Below are 23,667 nucleotides of genomic sequence, written 5' to 3'. Positions count from 1 at the left end.
CCCGGGAAGCTTCAAGCCTGGGGCCACCGGGTGGGTTGGGGTCAGTGGTCCGAGTGTGTGGCAAGGAGGAGGCCCCGCTGCTCAGTGCCCTCAGACACCCCCTCAGCCTGCTTGGCCAGAGGTTTGCTGGTTAAGTTAGGGTGGTTTTCTCTGGTTTTGCCAAATCCTCAGTTCCCTCCTCTCTCCTCTTCCTGCTTCTCTCTCCTCCTGCCTTTCCCAATCCTCTCCTTGCCTTCCCACCTCCATTTCTTTACTCTTCCCTCTGAAGCTCTGTGAGAGCTCAGTGCTTGGTGAGACTCCGAAAGTTCTGCAGGGCCGTTTGTTTGTCAGCTAAGTGTGTTCCTGGGGGAATATGGCTGTATGGACATACGAATCCATCTGTCCATTCGTCCTTCTTCCTTTCTCTGCTGTCTACTAATAGAGTCAGTTACTGTGTCTGTTCTTTGATCTTTACCTGTTAATTCATTTAGTGCTCACAACAGATCCCTGGGGTGCAGGCGACTTACTGTGCCTGGTTTCCAGATGGGGAAATAGCACAGAGATTAGATAAGGTGCCCAAGCCTACGTGGCCAAATGTTGGCAGCTGTGTTTGAACCCAGAGTCTCCGCTCTTGATCACCGTTCTTAGGTGTGTTTGCTGTACCGCCACCAATTTAGAACCAAAAGCTTTGCCAAATTAGAACCAAAAAAATGATGTGGCTTTTCCAGGTGAGTTTTGTTTAACACATTGTAGGGAAGAGGTGAACTCAGACCCCAGCTCGAGGTGTGGACACCCCAGCGCGCCGCCTCCCCTCCACGCTCAGTACGCACCAGCTCTGTCTGCGTTGGTGTCTGAGGACAGGCACACTGGTCACGCACACTCAGTCTTCTCTCCCTCACACCATGTGGGACCCACCGCACACCCTAGTGGCCTTGCCCTAAGTGGATCCAGGCGCCTTCTCACCTCTTCTCCCACTGCCCTGGTCCATGCCTCCTCCGGCTCCAATTTTATTGCTGTGGCCCTTAAACACTCTCTACCCAGCAGCAAGAGGGAGCCGCAGATGAGAAGTCGGGAGCTCCAGCCTGTGTGCCCGCGGGAGCTGGATGCGGCTGCCGCCAGGACTGCAAGTGGTCTCTTGACACCTCCTGGCAGGCGCAGGGTCCCCAGGGCATTTCAGAACGTGCCTGTTTCCTGTCACAATATTAACTTCGAAGATCACTGGCCAGTGGCTCAGTTGCTTGGAGCATCGTCCTGTGCACCAAAGGGTTGCAGGTTCAATTCTCCGTCAGGGCACATACCTGGGTCGTGGGTTAGATCCCCGGTAGGAACACATGTGGAAGACAGCCGGTCGATATTTCTCTCTCTTTCCCTCCTTCCCTCTTTCCCTCCCTTCTTCTGTCTTTAAAAATCATTAAAATCATATCCTCAGGTGAAGATTACAAAAAAAAAAAATCACTTATTACAGATCACTGGAACATATAATGATAAAGAAAAAGTTTGTAACAGACACAGTGAGCCGATGCTGTTGGGAATGGCACTGATAGATGTTCAGGGTGCCACACACCTACAGTGTGTAAAGGCGCAGGGCAGTGGAGCGCAATCCGAGCAGGCAGCCTGTCTGCAGTACCTGCGGGGCACGGTGAAACACGCTGCCTGTCTGCAGTACCTGCGGGGCACGGTGAAACACGCTGCCTGTCTGCAGTACCTGCGGGCACAATGAAACACGCATACCTGTCTGCAGTACCTGCGGGACACGGTGAAACACGCTGCCTGTCTGCAGTACCTGCGGGCACAATGAAACACGCATACCTGTCTGCAGTACCTGCGGGACACGGTGAAACACGCATGCCTGTCTGCAGTACCTGCGGGACACGGTGAAACACGCATGCCTGTCTGCAGTACCTGCGGGGCACGGTGAAACACACATGCCTGTCTGCAGTACCTGCGGGACACGGTGAAACACACTGCCTGTCTGCAGTACCTGCGGGACACGGTGAAACACACTGCCTGTCTGCAGTACCTGCGGGACACGGTGAAACACGCATGCCTGTCTGCAGTACCTGCGGGCACAATGAAACACGCATACCTGTCTGCAGTACCTGCGGGGCACGGTGAAACACGCATGCCTGTCTGCAGTACCTGCGGGGCACGGTGAAACACGCATGCCTGTCTGCAGTACCTGCGGGGCACGGTGAAACACGCATGCCTGTCTGCTTGTTGCCAAGTTGTGTGAGTCACACACGGGAGCTGCTTATTGAGCTTTAAGCTTATCTTGAAGAGACTTTAGTTCGCAGTTCAGTTAAAACATGGAAACATGAAGACGCCGTCAGAGCAGGGTTGATTCTGCTGTGCCGCCTGGCTGTGTTTGTTTAGGTTGCAGGTGAGGAGAGAGCTTCACTGAGGTGGTTTTCCCAGGACAGCCCACGTGGGGCAGACATAGGGTTTGAACCTGGGTCTCTGTCATTTTAAAACCCTTGCTTTTTCCAAAGGAAATTATGGGGAAGCCATACTTCTAAGACCAGTCCAAAGTTAGCATTTTATTTACTCCTCGTATGGATACCGTGGGCTGTAAGTGACTCCTAACTTGGGCCCTTCGTCCATGCACAGATGAGAAGCGCTTAGGCACTGGAGGCCCGGCGTGGGGTGGTGCCGTGCTCCCCGTGCTCTCCCACGGGTGCTCCCCCTGGCCTGTGCACAGCGGCCTGACGCCGTCTGGGAACCCCTGAGTGACCAGGCTGCTGTGACCTGCACACAGTGCTTAGTTCCCGGGCCTTGTTGTTTTGCCCACATTCACTGAGCTCTTCGCTGTGCTGGGCTGTAGTGGGGCAAAGGTGGGTTGGCCCCGATTCCTGGCCCAGGGAGCTCAGCTGGGGAAATTGGTATGAATCGATTAGCGGAGGACTGTCCCAGAAAGGGCAGAGCAGGGACTTCTCTCCTGAGGATGAGCCAGAGGCGGTGTTCCAAGAAAGTGGCATCCGAGCTGGTCCCTGATGTGAGGAGTACTGTGCCAGGTGCAAAGCAGGTGCGAGGCAGAGACGTGGCAGCATCCACTGGACAGGAACGGAGCGTGAGACCCCCTCCCCCCCACCTCCTCTGGCTCTACCCAGAGTCGGCTGGGTGATTCTCAGCCTTGGCCACAATTGGGATGACCTAGGAACTAGTTGTAAACACACCTACGCTGGGTCCTGGCAGAGGCTCTGTGGCCTGGCCTGACCGAGCCCAGCTTCCGGACGGGCAGCCCAGTGGAGGACTAGATGGGCGGCCTGAGTGCTGTGTGCATGCAGGTTTCTCACCTGCTGGCTCCTGTCCCAGAACCTGACATACTCCCTGGCACGTCACAGGCCTGATGACAGGGGACGCCTTCCGAGGATGTCTTTTGAGGAAAAACTTCATGTGTGTGAATACACACATACATACATATTTCTGCCCCCTTCCCACCGTTGGGCACAGTTTTGAAGCACCCACACGAGGCCTAACTGTCTGTTTCCTCCTAGGTGTACGGATCTGGGTCACAGACCAGGGCCTTCCAGTACGTCAGGTAAGACAGTGGGGCCTGCTGGGAGCTGGTGCAGGCCCGATGGGCGGTGTCTGTTATAAGTAGCCTTCCTCGCGGCTCCAGCGGCAGCTCAGCTCCATGAAAGTTCTTCCACACCCATGGGAAGCGGAAAGTGTGCCTGTCTGCTCCCGACTTAGGACTCCTCTGTGCTAGCCCCTTGCTGCCACCTAGCGTCTTGTAGGTAAACTTGCTTAACCGGAGGCCAGTTGAGTTTAGTTCAGGCCAATTTAAGATTTGGCTTTGATCATCCAGCAAACCCACAGATCCGAGAACCTGACCCACTTTAAACATGGCATTCTGGGTGGATGAGATTGTCCTCACTGAGGCAGGGGTGAGGCAGTGTCTTGCTGCTGCCGTGTTGTTTCCTGAAATACATTTAAGCACTTGGTCCACGGCCTCACACGGTGATTTTCCTTGTCCTCTTGGTGTGGGGATTTTGTTGGTCAGTTCCGTCGGTGACTGATTTAAAATGCAGTTTTGGTTCTGAGAGAAGAGTCACCATGTGAACAATTCCATAGACTCAGGCCCTCTCCCGGGTGGCAGTTCCTGGGAATCCCCTGTAAATCCATGGTACCCTAAATTGTCAGATTCAAGGTATTTTCACTTCCCAGTGCAAACCCTGGAATGCCTCTCAGCCAACAAGTGCGATTCCTGGTGCCTTGAGGACGTCCCAGTTTGCTGTAGCGGTGACTAGGTGGCAGTGGGGTGCAGTCTGGGCAGCCCCCCGCCCTGCCCTCAGCCAGCGTGGTCACATAGACTTGTCTGATTATGTGAGGGTCCAGGGTAGAGTCATATTTCTGTACCGTGACCATATTAACACATTGCGGACAGATCACGAGAATCTCGCTTCATAATACACAGTGCTTTACAAAGTATCATACTTTAAAAAGATATTAGCTTGTAAGAACATGTAATAAATAACTTCAAAATGCAATGGGTATTTAATTTTAAAGCGTGCCTATAACATTTATGTAAAACGTTTTTTGTACTCGTTCAATAGAAACTTACCTGGCCACTGGGTAAAGCCAGCAATAAAACCACTGGTCTGCAATGTGTTCATTGGACTTCTGTGTATTGAGTACCATCCTTTCGTAATAGTATGTTCACCCCTCCTGCGGGATCTAGCAGGCTCCAGTTACACTGACTTTCCTGAAGCCGCCTGTCAGTGTTCCCCACGCTTCTCCAGCTGTGGCACCTTATGAATGTTAGTGAGAAATGCAGGGTAAAAGGGGGGTCCTTCAGAACCCAAACTTCTTACTACTCTCATTATTCCAAGGCATGAGATACAAAGTCACTGAAAATAGCCTCAGGTACTTGCTAGGGATTAAAGTGATTGAAGAATTTAGTGATGCACGTGCCGCATACCATCCAGCTTGGGACATGCTGCCTGGCCTGCTCTGATGGGCACGGCTCACACACGCGGTCGTCATCCGACACCAGCGAACAATCTGAGGACAGGTCTTGGAAGTTTCCCTGGAAATGTGACTGACAACCCTTTCCCGAAGCCCTTTCATCATAATACAGCGTCATCACTTACGCTCCCTCCACTGGACATCTCTGCATCTCGTGTCAGTAGAGGCCGAGATGATGAGGCCTCGTGACTTGGCACACCGGCAGAGGGCTTTCCTGACTTCCACTCTCGGTTATTCAGGACTCAGCTGAGAGAGTTCACTTACCAGAGTTCTGCGATTTTGAAAAAGCTGTTTCTGACTAGAATCTTTTTGCTGCACAGTTAGAAGTGCAGAGTGTCTGAGTCTGCAGTTACTGTACTAACCCAGCCGTCTCTGGGCGTCACGGCCACAGCACTCCGGGTCCAGAGGTCGGGCACAGGCACCGACACCCTGCAGAAGGGGTTGACGCCAGCACGGTCAGGGCACATCCTCATCCGCACAGCCAAGGCTTGCTCTGGAGTTTTTTAGAGTTGCTTTGTCAAAATGACACTTTTAAAGAGCTGAGCTTCAGGTTAAATGAGAGTGATCCATGCAATTTTGAATTTAAAAATTGACAGTTATTAACATAAAGATGCATGACCTGCCCTGCACTCCCCCAGTGAGCTGGATTGCAGAACAGTCATCTTCCAGCTTAATAAGGTCCTCCCTCCCCAGTTGCAGTATTAAAAACAGCTGGGGACTGCTGAATGGCAGCTTGAACGTCGTTTTATGAACTTGTGGGATGTCCGCCACAAGAGAGTGTGCTGTGAGGCACTAACCAGGGGTGGGCAAACTTTTTGACTCGAGGGCCACAATGGGTTCTTAAACTGGACCGGAGGGCCGGAACAAAAGCATGGATGGTGTGTTTGTGTGAACTAATATAAATTCAAAGTAAACATCATTACATAAAAGGGTACAGTCTTTTTTTTTTTTTTAGTTTTATTCATTTCAAACGGGCCGGATCCGGCCCGCGGGCCGTAGTTTGCCCACGGCTGCACTGCCATGGTGACGAGGTGACTTTTTGTCAGTTTCTAGAAAAGATTCTCCCAAGTCAGCTGTAGCTGGCATCAGTGCTGGGAGAACAGAATGGACTTCAGGCATCTTCATACAAAATACCCATTTGCCTTAAACAAAAACCCAGAAAATTGTTTACTAAATACCCCACCAAAAAATGTTTTCAATGAAAGGAAAGCAAAAGCAGGTTTTCTTTTGGAAGTTGACCACAGTAACCTCTCCTTTCTGGTGACGATGGAGGAGGGAGAGTTTCAAACAGACCGCATTTGGATCACCAGAACTTCAGAGTCGTCTGAGGCAGCGGTCGCCAACCTTTCGGACCTCACGGACCACCAGTGGTCTGAGGCGTAGCGTTGAAGAAACATTGGTGTAGAGCAGCGAGGTGTCATTTTTACAAAGTAACTTTTTGTTTTTAGCAGAGCCACACTTTAAAACTTCTGAAGATAAGAAACAAACATTGGTAAGCGAAAATCTGCTTACTTATTTCCCCTTCATGGCCAGTGGATGACGAGTTATTTGAAACATCCAGATACCTGTTTCACAGAGGTGTGTGGAGTGGGGTGGGGTGAGCTGAACATTCAGGGAGTCCGGAGCAGCTCCGTTATTTCCACGCTCGGTGTCTGCTTTCCCTGTGCTTTGCCAGGTGTGAACTCCACATGGAGGGCTCTCATTCCAGGGGGTCTCACTGTTTTTAATCATCTACTTTCCCATGGGCCAGCTCCCTGGGTGCACAGGTTCCATGCACTTTCAGCAGAAACTTGTATCAACCCCGTTGTTTCTGGGCATGTGCCTATTTTATTTATTTTTATTTCATAATTGTGAAAGGGTTTCAGAAATTGATAGAAGTAAAGCACTCAGCCCCATCACTCAGCTTCCTCCTGTTCAGCCGTCTGCACCTTCCCAGGAGAGCAGCCCCTGGAGAGCAGCCCGGGCGTCCTGTCGTTTCCCCCCGGACGCTCTGGCGCTCTCCACGCCCCAGAGTGCAGGATTTCAGTGTGACATCAACCTTTCCATTGGGTTTTGGTGTCCTGATGCTCCGCGCCTGCGTGCTCAGCACTAGGCACCTGAGCAGCCTCCCTTCTCTCCTAGCGACCTGGTGAACGGCCTGGTGGTCCTCATGAACAGCAACGTCAGCAGCCCCGTCAACCTGGTGAGTGCGCCCCCCTCCTCGTCTCAGAGCCGCCACGCTCCTCCTCTGTGAGCCACGAGAAGCACCGGGCTTGGCTTGATGGGCTGTGACACTCAGGGCAGGCGTGTTCACTGCTTGCTGGGTCCTAGAGATGACAAAGCGCAAAGTAAGACAGTAAGAGAAGCGTAGTGTAATGAGACTGAAGGCATGGAAGCGTAGTGTAATGAGACTGAGCCAGCTGCGCACCTGAACTGGGTGGAGCGTTTTGGGACTGGCAGACGGGCATGTCCTGGTGCGTCCTCTCGCAGCATTTAACATGCAGGCGCCGAGAGGCCTGACCAGATCAGGTGTGAGAGGTGGAGGGGTGGCGGGAGGTGGCGGAAGGTTCCAGGGGCCTGTGTTTCAGCCGCACAGACCACCTGTGTGCTTCTCCTTTGTCACTTCCTGAGTCCAGCACCTCCGTGTTGGGGGGTTGAAAGGTCATTGTCCCAGCCCTGAACACATTTAGTGCCAGTGGGCTTGCTTCTCAAAAGGAATGTGTTCTGTCTGTGGCCAGTTCTGGCCGACAGGAAGCTTTTCCTTATATTTAGGACTAAAATCTCATTCCCTGGATGCCCATTTACTAGCCTGCCTCCTCTGCGTGCTGCCTCGCGGTGTGGTAGCCTTCTAAGGTTGAAGGGCAAGGTCACACCCCCAACTCCTCTCCAGCTCTTCCAAGCAGCATTCCTATCAGCTGGCTCCTTTGACCCTTCAGTCGCTGTCTGCTGAACGGGTTTTCCGTCTCGTTCCCATGCAAGATTTCCCGTGTAGACTGTCCCGCACTCAGGGTGTCCTGCTTCTGCTGATGGCCCTGACAAGAGGGCCCTGAGTTCTCCGTGGAGCACTGATGCTGCACGTGTGTGGGTGGTGGGTGCCGGCCTCGGCCGATGCAGTTACACTTATAACCAGACCCCATTCTTCCGTAGGGGAACCCAGAAGAACACACCATCCTAGAATTTGCCCAGTTAATTAAAGACCTTGTGGGTAAGTAGGACACACACGTTCCTGGGTGAAGGTGCCTGCACTTTCCTGTCAGTCAAGACACCTGGTCTGGAAATGTGTGCTTGATAGAAGCTAATTGAGGTGGATAAAATGCAGACCTTTATCAGGAGCACTTCATTGTTTTCTGCTTCTTTAAAAAATGGGAAGATGGAGACCACGGGTGGGGAAGGAGGTGGGTTTTGTTCCCCTTTGCAATTGCAGGTGTACGTGAGCGGGAAGTATAGTGCCCAGTGGAGACCTGGAGATGGTAGCTCCCTCTGCACAGGTGACAGGTGTTTGATTTCAGACACTGGAGAGGTGCGGACCCAAAATCCAAGTGGGCCACAGTGTAACCACCTGTTTCTGTGGGTAGCTGTGTGACACACCCCAGACCACACGGGCTGAAGCAGCAACCGTACCATTTGCCCAAGATTCTGCGAAGAGGCTGGCCCCCGAGCAGGTTTCTTGTGCAGGCCTGGCTGGGGCTCCCTGGTGTGGCTTTGTTCCAGCGGCCAGCAGGGTCTGGGTCCAGCAAGGATGCTGAACAAGCCAGGCTCTCTGTCCTGCTCGCGGCCTCTCCAGCGGGGTTGCTGGACATCTTAGTGTTGCTCAGGTCTCGCTCCTGCAGGCACATAAGTGCCCAGGTCTTCGTTAGGCATCAGCCTGGAACTGGCCCAGGGTCATTCCCCCAGCACTCTGCGGTTAAGTGAGTTAAAGACCCCCCCTAACTCTGGGCGAAGGCCTGGTCCAGGGCATGACCGGTGCTCAGTGGGGGCAGCAGGGTCATAGTTCCCTGCACATGCATGTGACCACACACCACATTTGCCTTTTGGAGTCGTGCTTGGTGGGCACACCTGCCATGCTAGCTGATGGTGGGTGGTCTGCCTGGGAGCAGGCCCTCAAGTTTCACTCAGGCCTGTAGCGGCAGAGTAGCCTGCCCACCGCCAAGCTCTTGTGGGGACAGAAGCACAGTCCCGCCAGCGGCTGAAGGCCTCCATGAGACGCGTCACCCAGCCTGTACTAGTCATCTGACATGTGTAGTGAAACGCCACATCCCTGGAGGTTGGTGATGCTCTCCTACCTTTTCTTTTTTAAAACAACTCAGGTAGTGGAAGTGAAATTCAGTTTCTCTCCGAAGCCCAAGATGACCCGCAGAAAAGAAAACCAGACATCAAAAAAGCGAAGCTGATGCTCGGGTGGGAGCCTGTGGTAAGTGGGGACCCGTGTGTGTCTCTCGTAGATCCATGGGAGATACGAGGGGAAAATGAAATGAGTAACTCAAGGATGTGATTTAAAATTCAGGGTTAAATACTGTCTTTATAGGGAAAGAAGAGGGGGGATGTAGGCCTTTTAGGGGAGAGTAAATGACCTAAGAAAGTTGAATGAGCCCTTAGAAGAATAGATGGGAGATTACTGATAGTTTGTGACAACGTTTATCGGCTGACAGCTTTAGTGTCCTCTCCTATAATGTATCCATCCTTCCTAGTTGATGAAACTTTGGGAAGGATTTTTGACAACTGAGTTCTTTTGTGGAGGGTTTATCTTAGGCGGATAAGGGACGCTCAGGGGAAGCCTCTTCCTGCATTTCTGTTTTTCAAGTGCCTACAGCTCAGACCCAGCAGCGTGCCAGAATGGCAGATCTGGGGGGGCATGTCCTGAACTCCTACAGACATGTTTTGGGGTGGCATGTTCTGCTACACTTCAGTGGTCTAGGGAACTCTGAGTAGAAGGCAAAATGTTGAACCTTAAAGAGGTGTGAGAATATCCGCCCTGTCCTTATTGTATCCTGTGATCTACAGTCTTAGTGATCAGCTGAAGGCACAGAAATCTGCAGAATGAAATGAAACTATGATTATGCCCAGACTTAACGAAGTCTACTTTGTAACAGGACCAGCTGTACAAAACAAGGAACAGCGAGCACAGGCCTTCATGTTCAGAAGGAATTTGTCGTTGGTCTCTTTCTAAGTAGAGCCTTTTTTAAGCAAAAGGCCTTGAATAAAGTCAAATGCACATTCACTACATAGTAACTGTGGCTCATAACTTATGTGAAGTGTATATACAGGGGTACTTTTATTTGTCTGGAGTTAAGTATAATATTATAGCATTCTTAGAACATAAGTCACCTACTGCTAGTTTCTCTTTCTACTAGTAGTTTAATTCATAAGAAAATTGTTGAAAGATCTTGTCCAAAGAAGTTTTAGTAAAATCCAACTTAATATTCCCTATTTGTCTGTTTCTAACAGCTTTAATGAGATTGGCATACAGCAAACTGCCATATTTAAACTATACGATTATAAGTTTTGACATGAAACCATTGCCACCAAGTTAACAGGCATATCCTACTCCCCAGTTTCTGGCCCCTGGGCAGTGCTCCCTCCCACTTCTCCTTTGTTCTTTCAATGGGCAGCTGATTTGATTTCCATTTCCTGTTTGCTGAAGGGCTGCTCTAGGTTAAGATTGCTTTTTATAAGGTCCCTCTCAGAGTCAGCCCCTTAGGTCAGGGAGGTGAAAGTGCAGAGGGTCAGTGTCTGTGAGGATGAGGTATGTGATCGGATACAAGTGCTTCCAGAGCATCTTCCCTCCACGGTAGGGGGGTGTGCGTTGTTCTAAAAGCGACCTTTGTGACTGATTCCAACTGGAGGAGCTGCCGAACGCAGGAAGTCTTCCAGATCTCTGGGGGTTTAGAGTTCATTCTTTTTATGTCAGCCTGGAGTATATAATTTGTCAGGTTTCCCAGGGCATTTAAAGGGCCCTTTGCAAAGATGGCGTCTCCCTTGTGACCCACACCTGTGCTGTGACCTCAAGTCGTCACTTCCTTCCTGTGAAGCCTGAGACTGTCTTGTTCAGTCACCACCTCGTCTCTCATTCTCGCTTTCCCTTTAAACAGGTCCCACTGGAAGAAGGTTTAAACAAAGCAATTCACTACTTCCGGAAAGAACTCGAGTACCAGGCAAATAACCAGTACATCCCCAAACCAAAGCCCGCCAGAATAAAGAAAGGACGGACGCGCCATAACTGAGCACCTCACTCGGGACGGAGACGCCCTGTTTCACACTGATGAGATGTACTTTTTCTTTTTTCTTAAAGAGACTTACACAGGTGTCATGAAGAACAAACTGGAATTTTATTCTGAAGCTTGCTTTAAAGAAATGGATGTGCCTAAAAACTCCCCTCAAAAACCTGCAAATTTTGCCTTGCACTTTTTGAAATCTGTCTTTTTATGTAAAATAGCATCTCTGCGTATTTTCAAGTTTTTTATCTTGCTGTGAGAGCAAACGTCATGACTGTCGTTGACAGTTTTATTTACTGGTTTCTTTGTGAAGCTGAAAAGGAACATTTAATGGGGTGAAAATGCCGATTTTATTTATAAAAGTGGGACCTAAAAGTGAGACGTGATACTATGCATAAAGCAAAGAACGAGCGAGCAGTGCTGTCGGGGTGGCCCTGGCATTTCTTCTTTGGTGGATGAAGAATTCTGTCTGAGAGCTTTATGTTTCTTTCAGTTCAGAATTTTTCCAAGGTCCAGATTTGAGTTGCAAACTTGACTTTGAACTATTTCTGTCGGATATTTGAAATCACTACTGTGTTGTGCTGCATATTTGGGGTGAGGTAGGGTGGGGGACAAAGTTAAGGTATTGGTTAACAGTGGTTAAATATGCTATTTTAATAAAATATTGAAACTCACTTTTAAAGGTTGGCTGGCTTTCTGCTTTCATTGTTGGATTGCTCAGAAAAATGTTGGAAAATTTAATTTTAAAAACTAAACATTTATGTTGGTATATATATAATTTGATGAGTGGATATTGGAAACTTTGTATGCCCCTTGGGTTGAGTTTGAATATATTAACTGCTGCGTGGAGGTATCTTTAGCTCTTACCAGGGTTAGAATCACTGTGTGTCCTTTTCTGGCAACAAGACCAGATGGAGAAAAAGAAGTGCCTGTGAACTAGACTCATTGAGTGAACACTTGGAGAGCTTTTCCTTTCCTTAAGAATTCTTTCAGGATTTAGTTTTTATTTTTGTATACCTTTTAAAACAAATGAAAGAACACCGTAAGTTAAAGCAACACAGTCAGTAGGCTCTGCGGGGGATGGAACCAGCACCAAGGAGGTGAAAGCACCAGGCATTTGGCCAGAATGCCCTTTCCCATACCTCACCAGGAGTGTGCCTGTCCTTCACAGTCACCGGAGAATAATTTTTTAGTTGGAGATGTTTTTCAATCAGAATCTGGTGCCAGGCCAAGGAAGTTTTGGTTTTATTTGTCATGCTCAATTTCCCGCAAGATTCTAGAACAAAAGTCGGTGCTAGATTGGATGTGGTGTGAGGGGGGAAAAGATGATTCAAGGATGATTTCTTATTTTTGTCATTCTTTTGGCCAGAACTAAGCGGTGCTCTGTTTATTGAACAGAGATGAATAGAAATGAGAAGCTAGTTTGGAAGCTACTAATGGTGACCCGTACATTGAAGACGGAGTGTAGGTGGACGGAGGTGTGTGGGGCTAAGTGGTGCCATTTGGGAGAGCTACAGGGTCCAGAGTTCTCCTACCTTGTTACTTGCTAATTCTAGGACACACCCTTGAATTTCATTCTTAAGACATCCCACCTGCCCCTACTCCCCCCCCCCATGATTTTTAAAAAATTCAGGGAACAAGGAAGAAGTGGGTGAGGAGTGGTTATGTGTAATAAGTCACACTCAGGGAAGGGGTAATACATCCAGGGAAATAATGAAAACTTCGAATTAAGCATATGAACATCCCAGGGAGACAGGAAAGTGATATTGAGGGAGCCTAGATTTCAACTGCACTCTTGTGGATACTGAGTCTAGCCCACAGACCCCACGTAGACTCCTATACCATTGCTACTGCATGAGTCCTGGTAGAGTCTTAGTTATGTGTGAGCTTGATTTAGTTCTTAACCTAGAAGTTATGTTGGTCTCATAAGACTTAAATTTGGTCTCATAAGAGAGCCAGGGAAATCTGGGTGGCCCTCAGTGATTTCCTGGGGTCAAGGAGCTGTGAGTTTCAGGGTTTCAATTTGCATATTAAAGTGATCTGTGTGCTTTGCCTAGACTTTCTCGGTAGTTGATTGCTACCTTTGGTAGAGAATTGAAAAATAGCCTTACCCTGAGACTGCTACTACAGCTTCTCAGGGGTGGGATGCACATTGCTTCAAAGACCCCAATAGGGCTTTGTTTCAATTATTGAGATTTACCCATCTGTTTTATCTGCTTTAAAAACTTCTCTGTATTCTGTTTGTAGCTTAGCCACATTGGGGAATAAGGGTCATTTATATCTACGGCTGTGCTGTGGGAAGGAAAAGAGCAGTGATTTGCTTTATCAAAAAATCTATTTTTTTTCACCCTTTAGGGGGCTATCTCATTTCCCTTTTCCCAGGGGAGGGGAAAGGCTATAATATAACCCCAGCAGGTTAGATTGATTAAGTCGTAGGCTCTGATATAAATCCAGCAGGTTAGATTGATGAACTAGTTTCTCCTAGGGCCGTGTCGGCAAACTGTGGCTCGCGAACCACTCGCGGCTCTTTGGCCCCTTGAGTGTGGCTCTTCCTAAGCCTTAGGAGTACCCTAAGTAAGTTAATAACAATGAACCTACCTGTGTAGTTTAAGTTTAAAAAATTTGGCTCTCAAAAGAAATTTCAATCGTTGTACTGTTGATATTTGGCTCTGTTGACTAATGAATTTGCCGACCACTGTCCTAGGGCAGCCTTGCTATAAAGAACCAAGTGCTCTGATGCAGTTCAAAGTAGCTCCTTTTCCCTTCCTGATGCCAGAAGCAACGAGATTTTTCTCCGCTCTTCACTATGAGAACCCAGTTGAACTCCTGGAGGTGAAGCTCAAAATTTTGGGGTCCCCCTTTGACTGGCTCCCCCTGGATTTTTAAACTCGGACTTGGCCACACTAAGCCTCCCACAATTCGTCAGTTATACTTCAGATTTTCGGACCCTGGCACTCGATCACATGGAGGTTGCTAATCCAGTGAGTTGTGATTCTCTGTATTTGCCTGTCAGTCTTCCCAATTTGAGGGAAAGAAGTTTGCCTTTTAACCTCACTTCTCGGTGTATCTAAGAAGAGTTACTAATTTTTTTCGTTTGTTCTGCTTTTTAGCAAATATGACTGAGTGATGAGTTCCCAAGATCCTTACCAGTTGGTTAATGGGTTTGTTCAAGAACCTTAATGTTTTTTAAAACTCTTACTGTTTAGTATATTTTAAATTTGGTGTTTCTGTAATTTTTATACATTTTATTTTAAGTAAAACGAATGTGATGGTACAAAGACCCAGCATGCAAATGTCAAATAACTGACTCCCATTTACCAATCATGGGAGGTCAATTTTTAAAGAAATTAAAATAAAAATGCAAGGAAGAGACTTCTGTTTTCAAGAAAATGAAGTGGACATAGTTTTGCTATTTTTTCCCACCAAGTACAATGTAAAGTTCTGGACACCTATAATAATAAAAGGGTAGTATGCTAATTAGACCGGATGTCATTCCAGATGTCCTTCCTGATGGAGCCGGAGCCGGAGGGAAGCCAGCCTGGGTCCCAGGTGCCAGAGGGAAGCTGGTGCCGACAGCCGGGGGAAGGAAGGCCTACTCTTAGACAAATTTTCGTGCAAAGGGCCTCTAGTTAAATATAAAACAAGCATAAGGAGACTCTGAAAGTAGGTAGAAAAAAAGAAGACCATCTGGGACCTTAGGATCCAAGGAAGGATCTAGTGGTGTTATGGACTAACTGGTATTCTCCCCAAAATTCACATGTTGGACTCCTAATCCTTAGAACCTCAGAAATTAGTCATATTTGGAGGTAGGACATTTAAAGAGGTTATTAAGTTACAAGAAGAAATAAAAGGCATCCAAATTGGAAAGGAAGAAGTAAAACTCATTATTCGCAGATGACATGATATTGTATATAGAGAACCCTGAAGATTCCACACACACACAAAAAAAATTACTAGGACTGATAAATGGATTCAGTAAAGTAGCAGGATACAAAATAAATATCAAAAACCTATTGCATTTTTATGCACTGTCCAAAAAGGAAACTGGAAACAATCCCATTTACAATTGCATTAAACATAAATAAATAAAACACACACACACACCTAGAAAAAAAAATTTGACCAAAATGGTAAAATACCTGTACTTGGAAAATTGTAAGACACCAAAGAAAGAAATTGTAGAAGATACAACGAAATTGAAGCATATACTATGCTTATGGAAAGGAAGAATTAATATTGTTAAAATGTACACACTACCCAAAGCAATCTATAGATTCAATGCAATTCCTATCAAAATACCAGACATATTTCACAGAACTAGAACAAATAATCCAAAAATGTATTTGGAACCACAAGAGATCCTGAATAGCCACAGTAATCTTGAGAAAGAAGAACAAAGTTGGAGGAATCATGTTACCTGATACCAAACTAATACTATAAGGCCTTAATAATCAAAACAGCATGGTACTGACATAAAAACATACAGATCAATGGAACAGAAATAGAGAAAAGTTGGACAGATCCATGCAAAAACGACTACCTTCTTACACCATAAGCAATAAACTTAAAATGGATTAAAGACTTAAATGTAAGACTGGAAACCATACAATTAGGAGAAAACATAGGCAATAAAATCTTTGACATCTCTCTTTAGTAGTATTGTTTCTGATACAGTTCCTTAGGCAAGGGGAATGAGAACAAAATAAATGGGACTGTATTGAACTACAAAGGTTTTGCACAGCAAAAGAAACCAACAAAGGGAAAGACAATTTTCTAAATGGGGGAAGATAATCGCTAATGACACATCTGATAAGGGGTTAATATCCAAGATTTATAAGGTACTCATACAACTCAACAACAACAAAACAATCATATTTAAAAATGTACAGAGGACCTAAATAGACACATCTCCAAAGAAGATATACAGATGGCCAATAGACATTGAAGAGATGCTCAACATCACTATCAGAGAAATGCAAATTAAAACCACAATGAGATATCACCTCACACCTGTCAGAATGGCTATCATCAATAAAACAACAGCCCAGCCAGCATGGCTCAATGGTTAAGCCTTGACCTATGAGGTCACGTTTTGATTCCTGGTCAGGGCACATGTCCAGGTTGCGGGCTAGATCCCCAGTGTGGGACATGCAGGAGGCAGCTGGTCTATGATCCTCTCTCATTATTGATGTTTCTAGCTCTCTCTCTTCCTTTCTGAAATCAATAAAGACATTTTTAAAGTAAAGATAAAACAACAAGTGTTGGCAAGGATGTGGAGAATAGGGAATCCTCTTGCACTGTTAGTGAGAATGAAGACTGGTGCAGCCACGGTGGAAAACAGTTATGGAAATATCTCAAAAAATTAAAAATGGAACTGCCGCCCTAGCTGGTTTGGCTCAGTGGATAGAGTGTCAGCCTGCGGACTGAAGGGTCTCAGGTTTGATTCTGGTCAAGGGCACATGCCTGGGTTGTGGGCTTATCCCCAGTAGGAGACATTCAGGAGGCAGCCAATCAATGATTCTCTCTCATCATTTATGTTCCTATCTCTCCCTCTCTGAAATCAATAAAGATAATATATTTTTTAATGGAACTGCCTTATGACAGTGATTCCATTTCTGTAAATATATCAGAAGAAATCCAAAACCCTAATTCAAAAGAAAATGTGCACCCCTATGTTCATTGAGACATTTATAATAGCCAAGATAAGGGAGCACCTCAAGTGTCCATCAGTAGGTGAATGGATAAAAAAAGCAGTAGTACATATATACAATGGAATATTACTCCGCCCAAATAAAAAGTATGGAATCCTACCATGGGTATTATACTAAGTGAAGTACGTCAGTCAGAGAAAGACTAATACCATATGACTTCACTTATATGTAGAATCTAAAGAACAATATAAGCAAACAAAACAGGAACAGTCATAAACACAGAACAGACTGATGGTTGACAGAGGGGAGAGGTGTGGGAGGCTGGGTGAAAAAAGAGAAGGGATTGAGAAGTACAGATTTGTAGTTACAAAGTAGTCATGGGATGAAAAGTACAGTATAGGAAATATAGTCGATAATATTGTAGTAACTGTATGGTGCCAGTTGGGTACTACAAATATCGGGGAATCCATTGTAAAGTATATGATTATCTAACTACCATGCTGTACACCTGAAACTAATACAAAATAATATTGAATGTAAGTTGTAATTGAAAAAAATTGGAATGGGAAAAAAAGAGGTTATTAAAGTTTAAAATGAGGTATTTAGAGTAGGTCCTAGTACAATCTGACTTATAAGGAAGAAATTTAGACAACATTCATGTGGATGTGAAGAGCAAAAACCATGTAAGGACACAGCTACTGGTAAAAGGTAGCCATCTGCAAGCCACAGAGAGAGGCCTCACCTATCGACACCTAGACCTTGGTCTTTTAGCCTCTGGAACTATGAGACAATATTTTCAGTTATTTAGGCAAGATAGTCTGTAGTATTTTGTTATGGCAGCTCTAGCAAACTCATACAAGTGGTGAGTTTCCTGGGCTTTCTTTTTGCTTCAGATATCCCAGACTTGGAGCTGGAGAAGCCAGCACCCCGAAATTCTAATGTGCACCAAAATAAAAAGCACTGTGGATGAATTTAACAAGAGTGGAGAGGACAAAAGAAAGAATCCATGAACTTGAAGATAAAGCAATAAAAATTACCCAGCTTAATCAACAGAGAGAACATAGACTGAAAAAGAAAATGAAAACTTTAGCGATAGGTGGAACTATAGCAAAAAATGAAAAAAAATAAAAAACATCTGTCATGTCATTGGAGTCCCGAGTGAGGAGAGAGTCCCGAGTGGAGCTGAAAAAAATATAAGAAAAGGGGCGACAATTTTCTAAATTTGACAAAACAACATAAGCCAGATTCAAAAGGCTAAGTGAACACCAAGTAGGTAAACCCAAAGAAAACCATACCAAGGCATAGCATAGTCACACTGAAAACTAAAGCAAAGGGCAAAAAGTCTCTAAAGCAGCAAGAGGGAAACGAAACATTTCCTTTAGGGGCAAAGCAGTGAGAATGGCAACAAGCTTCTCATCAGAAACCATGGAGGCCAGAACTCAGTGGCACATTTTTCAGAGACTGAAAGGAATTCTATATGCAGTGACAGTATCCTTCTGAAATGGAGAGAAAATCAAGTCATTCTCCTATGAAGGAAAATTATGAGAAGTTTTCACCAGAAGACCTATCCGAAAAGAGTGAGTAAAGTAAAACTCTCTAGACAAAAAGAATCTGTAAGAGATATAAACTCGGAAGGTCAGGAAGGAAGAAGGAACATGGAAAGAGCAAAAATATGAGCAAATGTAATTGGTTTTTCTTAAGTTTTCTAAATTATATTTGATGGTTGAGGCAAACATTAAAACACTCATGATTTTCAATGTAAAGGAAATATAAGAAGACAACTGTATTATAAATGGTGGAGGGTGAAAGGAGGTAAGGTTTCCACACATTTTACCCCAACTGGTAAAAGTTGTCACAAGTAAATCTGACAAGTGTGTGTGTGTGTGTATTTTTTTAATCCTCACCCAAGAATGTTTTTTTTTATTTTTTTACAGTTGACAGTATTACAGACATCTCCCATTTCCCCCCTTTAACACCCCTCTGTACAGCCCCTACTCCCCTTGCCCACCCTATTGTCCATGTCCATGGGCTGTACATATAAGTATATAAGTTCTTTGGTTTCTCTCTCCTTGTCCCCTGCCCCCACATCTAAGTATGTCAATCTGTTCTATGCCTTCATGCTTTGGGTCTTATTTTGTTGGTCAGTCAATTTTGTTCATTAGATTGCACAAATAAGTGAGATCATGTGATATTTGTCCCCCTCCACCCAGTTCCCACCCCACCCCATGACTTCACCATCATACTGTCTGTGTCCATAGGTAAGGTCTTTGGTTAATCTCTTCCAGCCTCCCTTCCCCACTTCCCTCTGAGATTCATCAGTCTGTTCCATGCTTCCATGCCTCTGATTCTGTTTTATTCACCAGTTTATTTTATTCATTAGATTTCTTGTTCCTTTATTTTGATTTTTAGATTCAATTGTTGATATATATTTGTTGCCATTTTATTGTTTATATTTCCTTTTTCTTCTCCTTCTCCTTCTCCTTCCCTTACCCTCCTTTCCCCCTTCCCCTTTTCCTTTCCCTTTCCCTTCCATTTCCTCTTCCCCTTCCCCTTCCCATTCCCCTTCCCCTTCCCCTTCCCCTTCTCCTTCTCCTCCTTCTCCTTCTCCTTCTCCTTCTCCTTCTCCTTCTCCTTCTCCTTCTCCCTCTTCTTCTTCTTAAAGAATACCCTTCACAATTTCATGTAATACTGGTTTTGTGCTTGGGTTTGGGTCCTGGCTGCAGTGAGTCAGGTGGCAGAGAGGCTGGGTGCCTAGCTGGTGCCGTTCCCCACAGCCTCCTCCCAAGGAGGACCTTGTAAGCCCTTCAAGATGGCGTGGTCTCCAAGCTAGAGCTGCACCCGGGGAGTGGCTATGGAGATAGCAGTGGTTCTTTGGCCAGGAGAAACTAAACTGCCTACCCTCAAGACTCCCTTGTGTGATCAGATTGTAGCCCCCAGCACCCCTCCCCCCTCCACACACACACACGCATGTCCGTATACTCACCCTCCACTCATTCACTTTGTCTCCCTCACTCCGGTCCTGCTGGCCACTATGACAGAATGCTATGACAGAATGCTAATGAGCTGATGATATGTTTTTATTGATTTTAGAGAGAAAGGAAGAGGGAGGGAGAGAGAGAGAGAGAGAGAGAGAGAGAGAGAGAGAGAGAGAGAAACATATGTGAGAGAAACATCAATCAGTTGCCTCCTGTATGTGCCCCCAACTAGGGATGGAACCCTCAATCTAACTATGTGCCCTGACTGAGAATCAAACCCACAACCTTTTGGTGTACAGGGTGATGCTCCAACCAACTGAGCCAACTGGCCAGAGCAGTCATACTATATTTTGAAAACAAGCACAACAAATTTTAGCTGTGTATTCTACAAAAGACACACCCAAAGAACACAGAGAAGAGTTGGATCAAGATGGCACATAGGTAAACATGGTACTCTCCTCTTCCCGCAACTATATCAAAATAACAACTAACCTACAGAACAACCATCTTTCAGAACCACCTAAAATCTAGCTAAACAGAAGTCCTACAACTAGGGAATTGGAGAAGAGGCCACATTGAGACAGGTAGTAGGGGCAGATATGTGGAATGGGCTAGTCCCATACCCATGTGTGGCAGATAAAAATTGGAAGGGATATCTTGGCTGCAGAGGTATCCTCTGAGGAGCAAGAAATCCCAGCCCCACACCGGGATCCCCAGTCCAGGGTTTCAATGCCAGAAAGAGAAGTCCCCTTAATTTCTGGCTGTAAAAACCAGCAGGGATAGATGCTGAGTGAGATGGAGACTGCTGGAGTCCCAGGTAGTTCCTCTTAAAGGGCTGGCACATGAACTTACTAGGACTCACTCCCTCAGAGCTTCAGCACTGGGGCAGCAGCTTGAAAGGAACCAGGGACATAGGTAGAGGAACTGAATTCTCTAGCATCAGGGCAAGATAGGGATGAGCAGCTTTCTCCCAGACACAGAGGCTATTTTGCCTTTGATGAGCCTTTAGCCCTCAGAGCCTGCAGGTAGATACCATATCTGAGTTCCCATAAACCTGGCTCACACTGCTCACCCCATCCTGGTGAGTCCCTGAGACTCTGCTCCACCCAACTTGTGGAACCACCCAAGCTGTTTCCAGTGGCTTTTCTATATGAATGGCCTCTCTTGTTTCATGCTTCATATTTTCCTAAAATTTCTCAAACAAGAAACACCTGGCCTCAGTATGCCCTATACCTCTTGCTAAGTGGCCCTAGGCCCAGCATTAGCAGCAGCCAGTCTTGGTTCACGGTTTGGCCTCACCTGAGCACCTTCCAGTCCAGCACAAGTAGCAGACATCTGTACATTGCTTTGTAGTTCATGCTGGGTGGCCCCAGGCAGAACACAGGTGGTGGAGGACCTTGGCCTGTCCCTACTGAAAGGTCTTAGAGCCAACGTACCAAGTGGACAGTTTCAGACTGTCAAAGCACTACCAGCCAACCACCTCCACAAGTGATACACTCAAGGGGCAGACTCAGCAGGCACCAGAGCCACCCTGCAGTAAGTCCTGCTCTGTGGGCCCCTGCACAGCTGATCATCCATGGTGGTAACAGCCAGTCCTTGCAGCTGATTGGCCTGGTGGGTAAATCCTTCCCATTGACGTGCCAACAACCATCAAGGTTCAACTATAACAGGAGGGTGGACACAGCTCACATGAGGTGGTGCACCTTGAGTGCCCAACTTGGGTGATAGGGGAGGCTGTGCCACTGGACCCTACAGACATCTACTACATAGAGACACTCTACCAAGTCCAGGAGATGTAGCGGCTGTACCTAATTCATAGAAACAAACACAGAGACACTGCCAAAATGAGGAGACAATGAAACATGTCCAAATGAAAGAACAGAACAAAACTCCAGAAAAACAATTAAACAAAATGGAGACAAGCGAGCAACTAGACATAGAGTTTAAAACACTGGTTATAAGGATGCTCAATGAACTTAGGAGATGAGTAGATGAGCTTAGAGAGAATTTCAACAAAGAGATAGGAAACATAAAAACAGAACAAGAAAACGTAAAAAAGAACCAGTCAGAAATGAAGAATATCCTAACGAAATGAAGAATACATCACAGGGAATCAACAGTGGAGTAGATGAAGCAGAGGATCAAATCAGAGATTGGAAAGATAAGGAAGCCAAAAACACCCAATCATAACAGCAGAAAGAAAAAAAAAGAATTTAAAAAATGAGGATAGTGCAAGGAGCCTCTGGGACAACTTCAAGCTTACCAACATTCATGTCATGGGGGTATGGAAGGAAGAAGAGAGAAAGCAAGAAATTAAAAACCTATTTGAAAAAATAATGTAAGAAAATTTCTTTAACCTGGTGAAGGAAATTGACATACAAGTCCAGAAGTGCAGAGAGTCCCAAACAAGATGAGCCCGAAGAGTCCCTCACCAAGACCCATCATAAGTAAAACCCAAAACGTTAAAGACAGAGAGAGAATCTTAAAAGCACAAAAGAAAAGCAGTTAGTTACCTAAAGGAAGCTCTCATAAGACTGTCAGCTGATTTCTCAACAGAAACTTTGCAGGCTGGAAGAGAGTGGCAAGACATATTCAAAGTGATGAAAAGCAAGGACCTACAACCAAGATTACTCTATCCAGCAAAGCTATCATTTATAATCACAGGACATATAAAGAGATTCTCAGAAGAAAAAGCTAAAGGAGTTCATCACCACCAAACCATTATTATATGAAATGTTAAGAAGAAAAAAAGAGAAGAAAAATATATGAACAAAAAAATGGCAATAAATACATATCAAAAATGTTAAAGACAAAGAGAGAATCTTAAAAGCACAAAAGAAAGCTCTCTATAAATTAGTTCTCTCTAGTTGAATCTAAAAAAACAAAATGAACAAGCAGGGCAGAAACAGATCCATAGATAGAGAACATTTTGACTGTTGCCAGATAGGAGGGGGGTTGGGGATGGGTGAAAAAGGTGAGGGATTAAGAAGTACCAATACATAGTTACAGAATAGTTATGGGAATGTAATGTAAACTACAGCTTAGGGAATATAATCAATAATGTTGTAATAACTATGTATGGTGTAGATGAGTGTGAGATTTATCAGGATGATCATTTACTAAGTTATGTAATGTTTAATCAATGGGTGGTACACCTAAAACTAATATAATAATGCTGTTCACTGTAATTGAAGAAACAAACACACAGAAAGATAAAAGCCAAATTATGGAAAAGATAGACCAGGCAAGTAGTAATCAAAAGAAGGCATGTCAGGAGAATTCAGGCAAAAAGCATTATAGAAATAAGGAAATTTGTTGCATAATGATAAATGATTCCATTCACTGGGAAGACATATCAATTCTAAATTTATGTGTATCTACTGAATTTGCCTATAGCATATAAAGCCAGGCTGACAGGATTAAAGGAAAAACTTGTGAAATCCACCAGCTTTTAACACTTACCAATAGATCACACGCTAATCAGATCAAACGGATCCCTCAAAAGAAAGAAAATAGAAAATGAGAGAAGTGTAACTATGGAACTTGAGCTGATGGACTTGACTACATCTGATGTCTGGAAACGACATATTTCTTTCAAGTGCACATGGAACACTGACCAAGGCAACACCCACATGGACATGAAGCTGGCCGACCTCGGTGTATACTCAAAGGATTTGGATCTGACTGACCGCATTGTCTTTATCTAAAATGCAATTAAGCTAGAAAACAAAGCCAATAAGATAATTTTTAAAATGCAATTCACTTGAAATTTAATAATACGTATAATCAACTCATGGGTCAAAGGAGAAATTATAATTGAAATTAGAATCTTTTATCACATCCAACTTTTGGGATATGCTACTTAGAAGGGTACTTAGAGTATTAAATACTCTAAGGCTCAAA

The 23,667-nt window shown here is 45.5% G+C and overlaps 1 protein-coding gene across 7 annotated transcripts in view; it reads left to right on the top strand.

The window, feature by feature from the left end:
• The window catches only part of UXS1 (UDP-glucuronate decarboxylase 1), a 113,156-nt gene extending 101,336 nt beyond the window's left edge, over positions 1-11,820 (top strand). For 6 of the 7 annotated variants that reach the window (XM_006102997.3, XM_023744355.1, XM_023744351.1 and 3 more), the window contains 5 exons: positions 3,474-3,517; positions 7,069-7,129; positions 8,074-8,131; positions 9,234-9,337; positions 11,016-11,820. In XM_006102997.3, coding sequence (XP_006103059.1) covers positions 3,474-3,517; positions 7,069-7,129; positions 8,074-8,131; positions 9,234-9,337; positions 11,016-11,147 — 399 coding nt within the window. In that variant the 3' untranslated portion in view covers positions 11,148-11,820. The remainder of the gene's footprint in view (positions 1-3,473; positions 3,518-7,068; positions 7,130-8,073; positions 8,132-9,233; positions 9,338-11,015) is intronic. The other variant, XM_006102998.3, reaches the window with a different exon arrangement.
• The last annotated feature ends 11,847 nt before the right edge of the window (positions 11,821-23,667 follow it).

This window comes from Myotis lucifugus, unplaced genomic scaffold (genome assembly GCF_000147115.1).
Source record: "Myotis lucifugus unplaced genomic scaffold, Myoluc2.0 scaffold_453, whole genome shotgun sequence".
Taxonomy (NCBI): domain Eukaryota; kingdom Metazoa; phylum Chordata; class Mammalia; order Chiroptera; family Vespertilionidae; genus Myotis; species Myotis lucifugus.
Note: the sequence above shows the minus strand (reverse complement) of the source record. Positions and strands in the feature narration are given on the sequence as shown.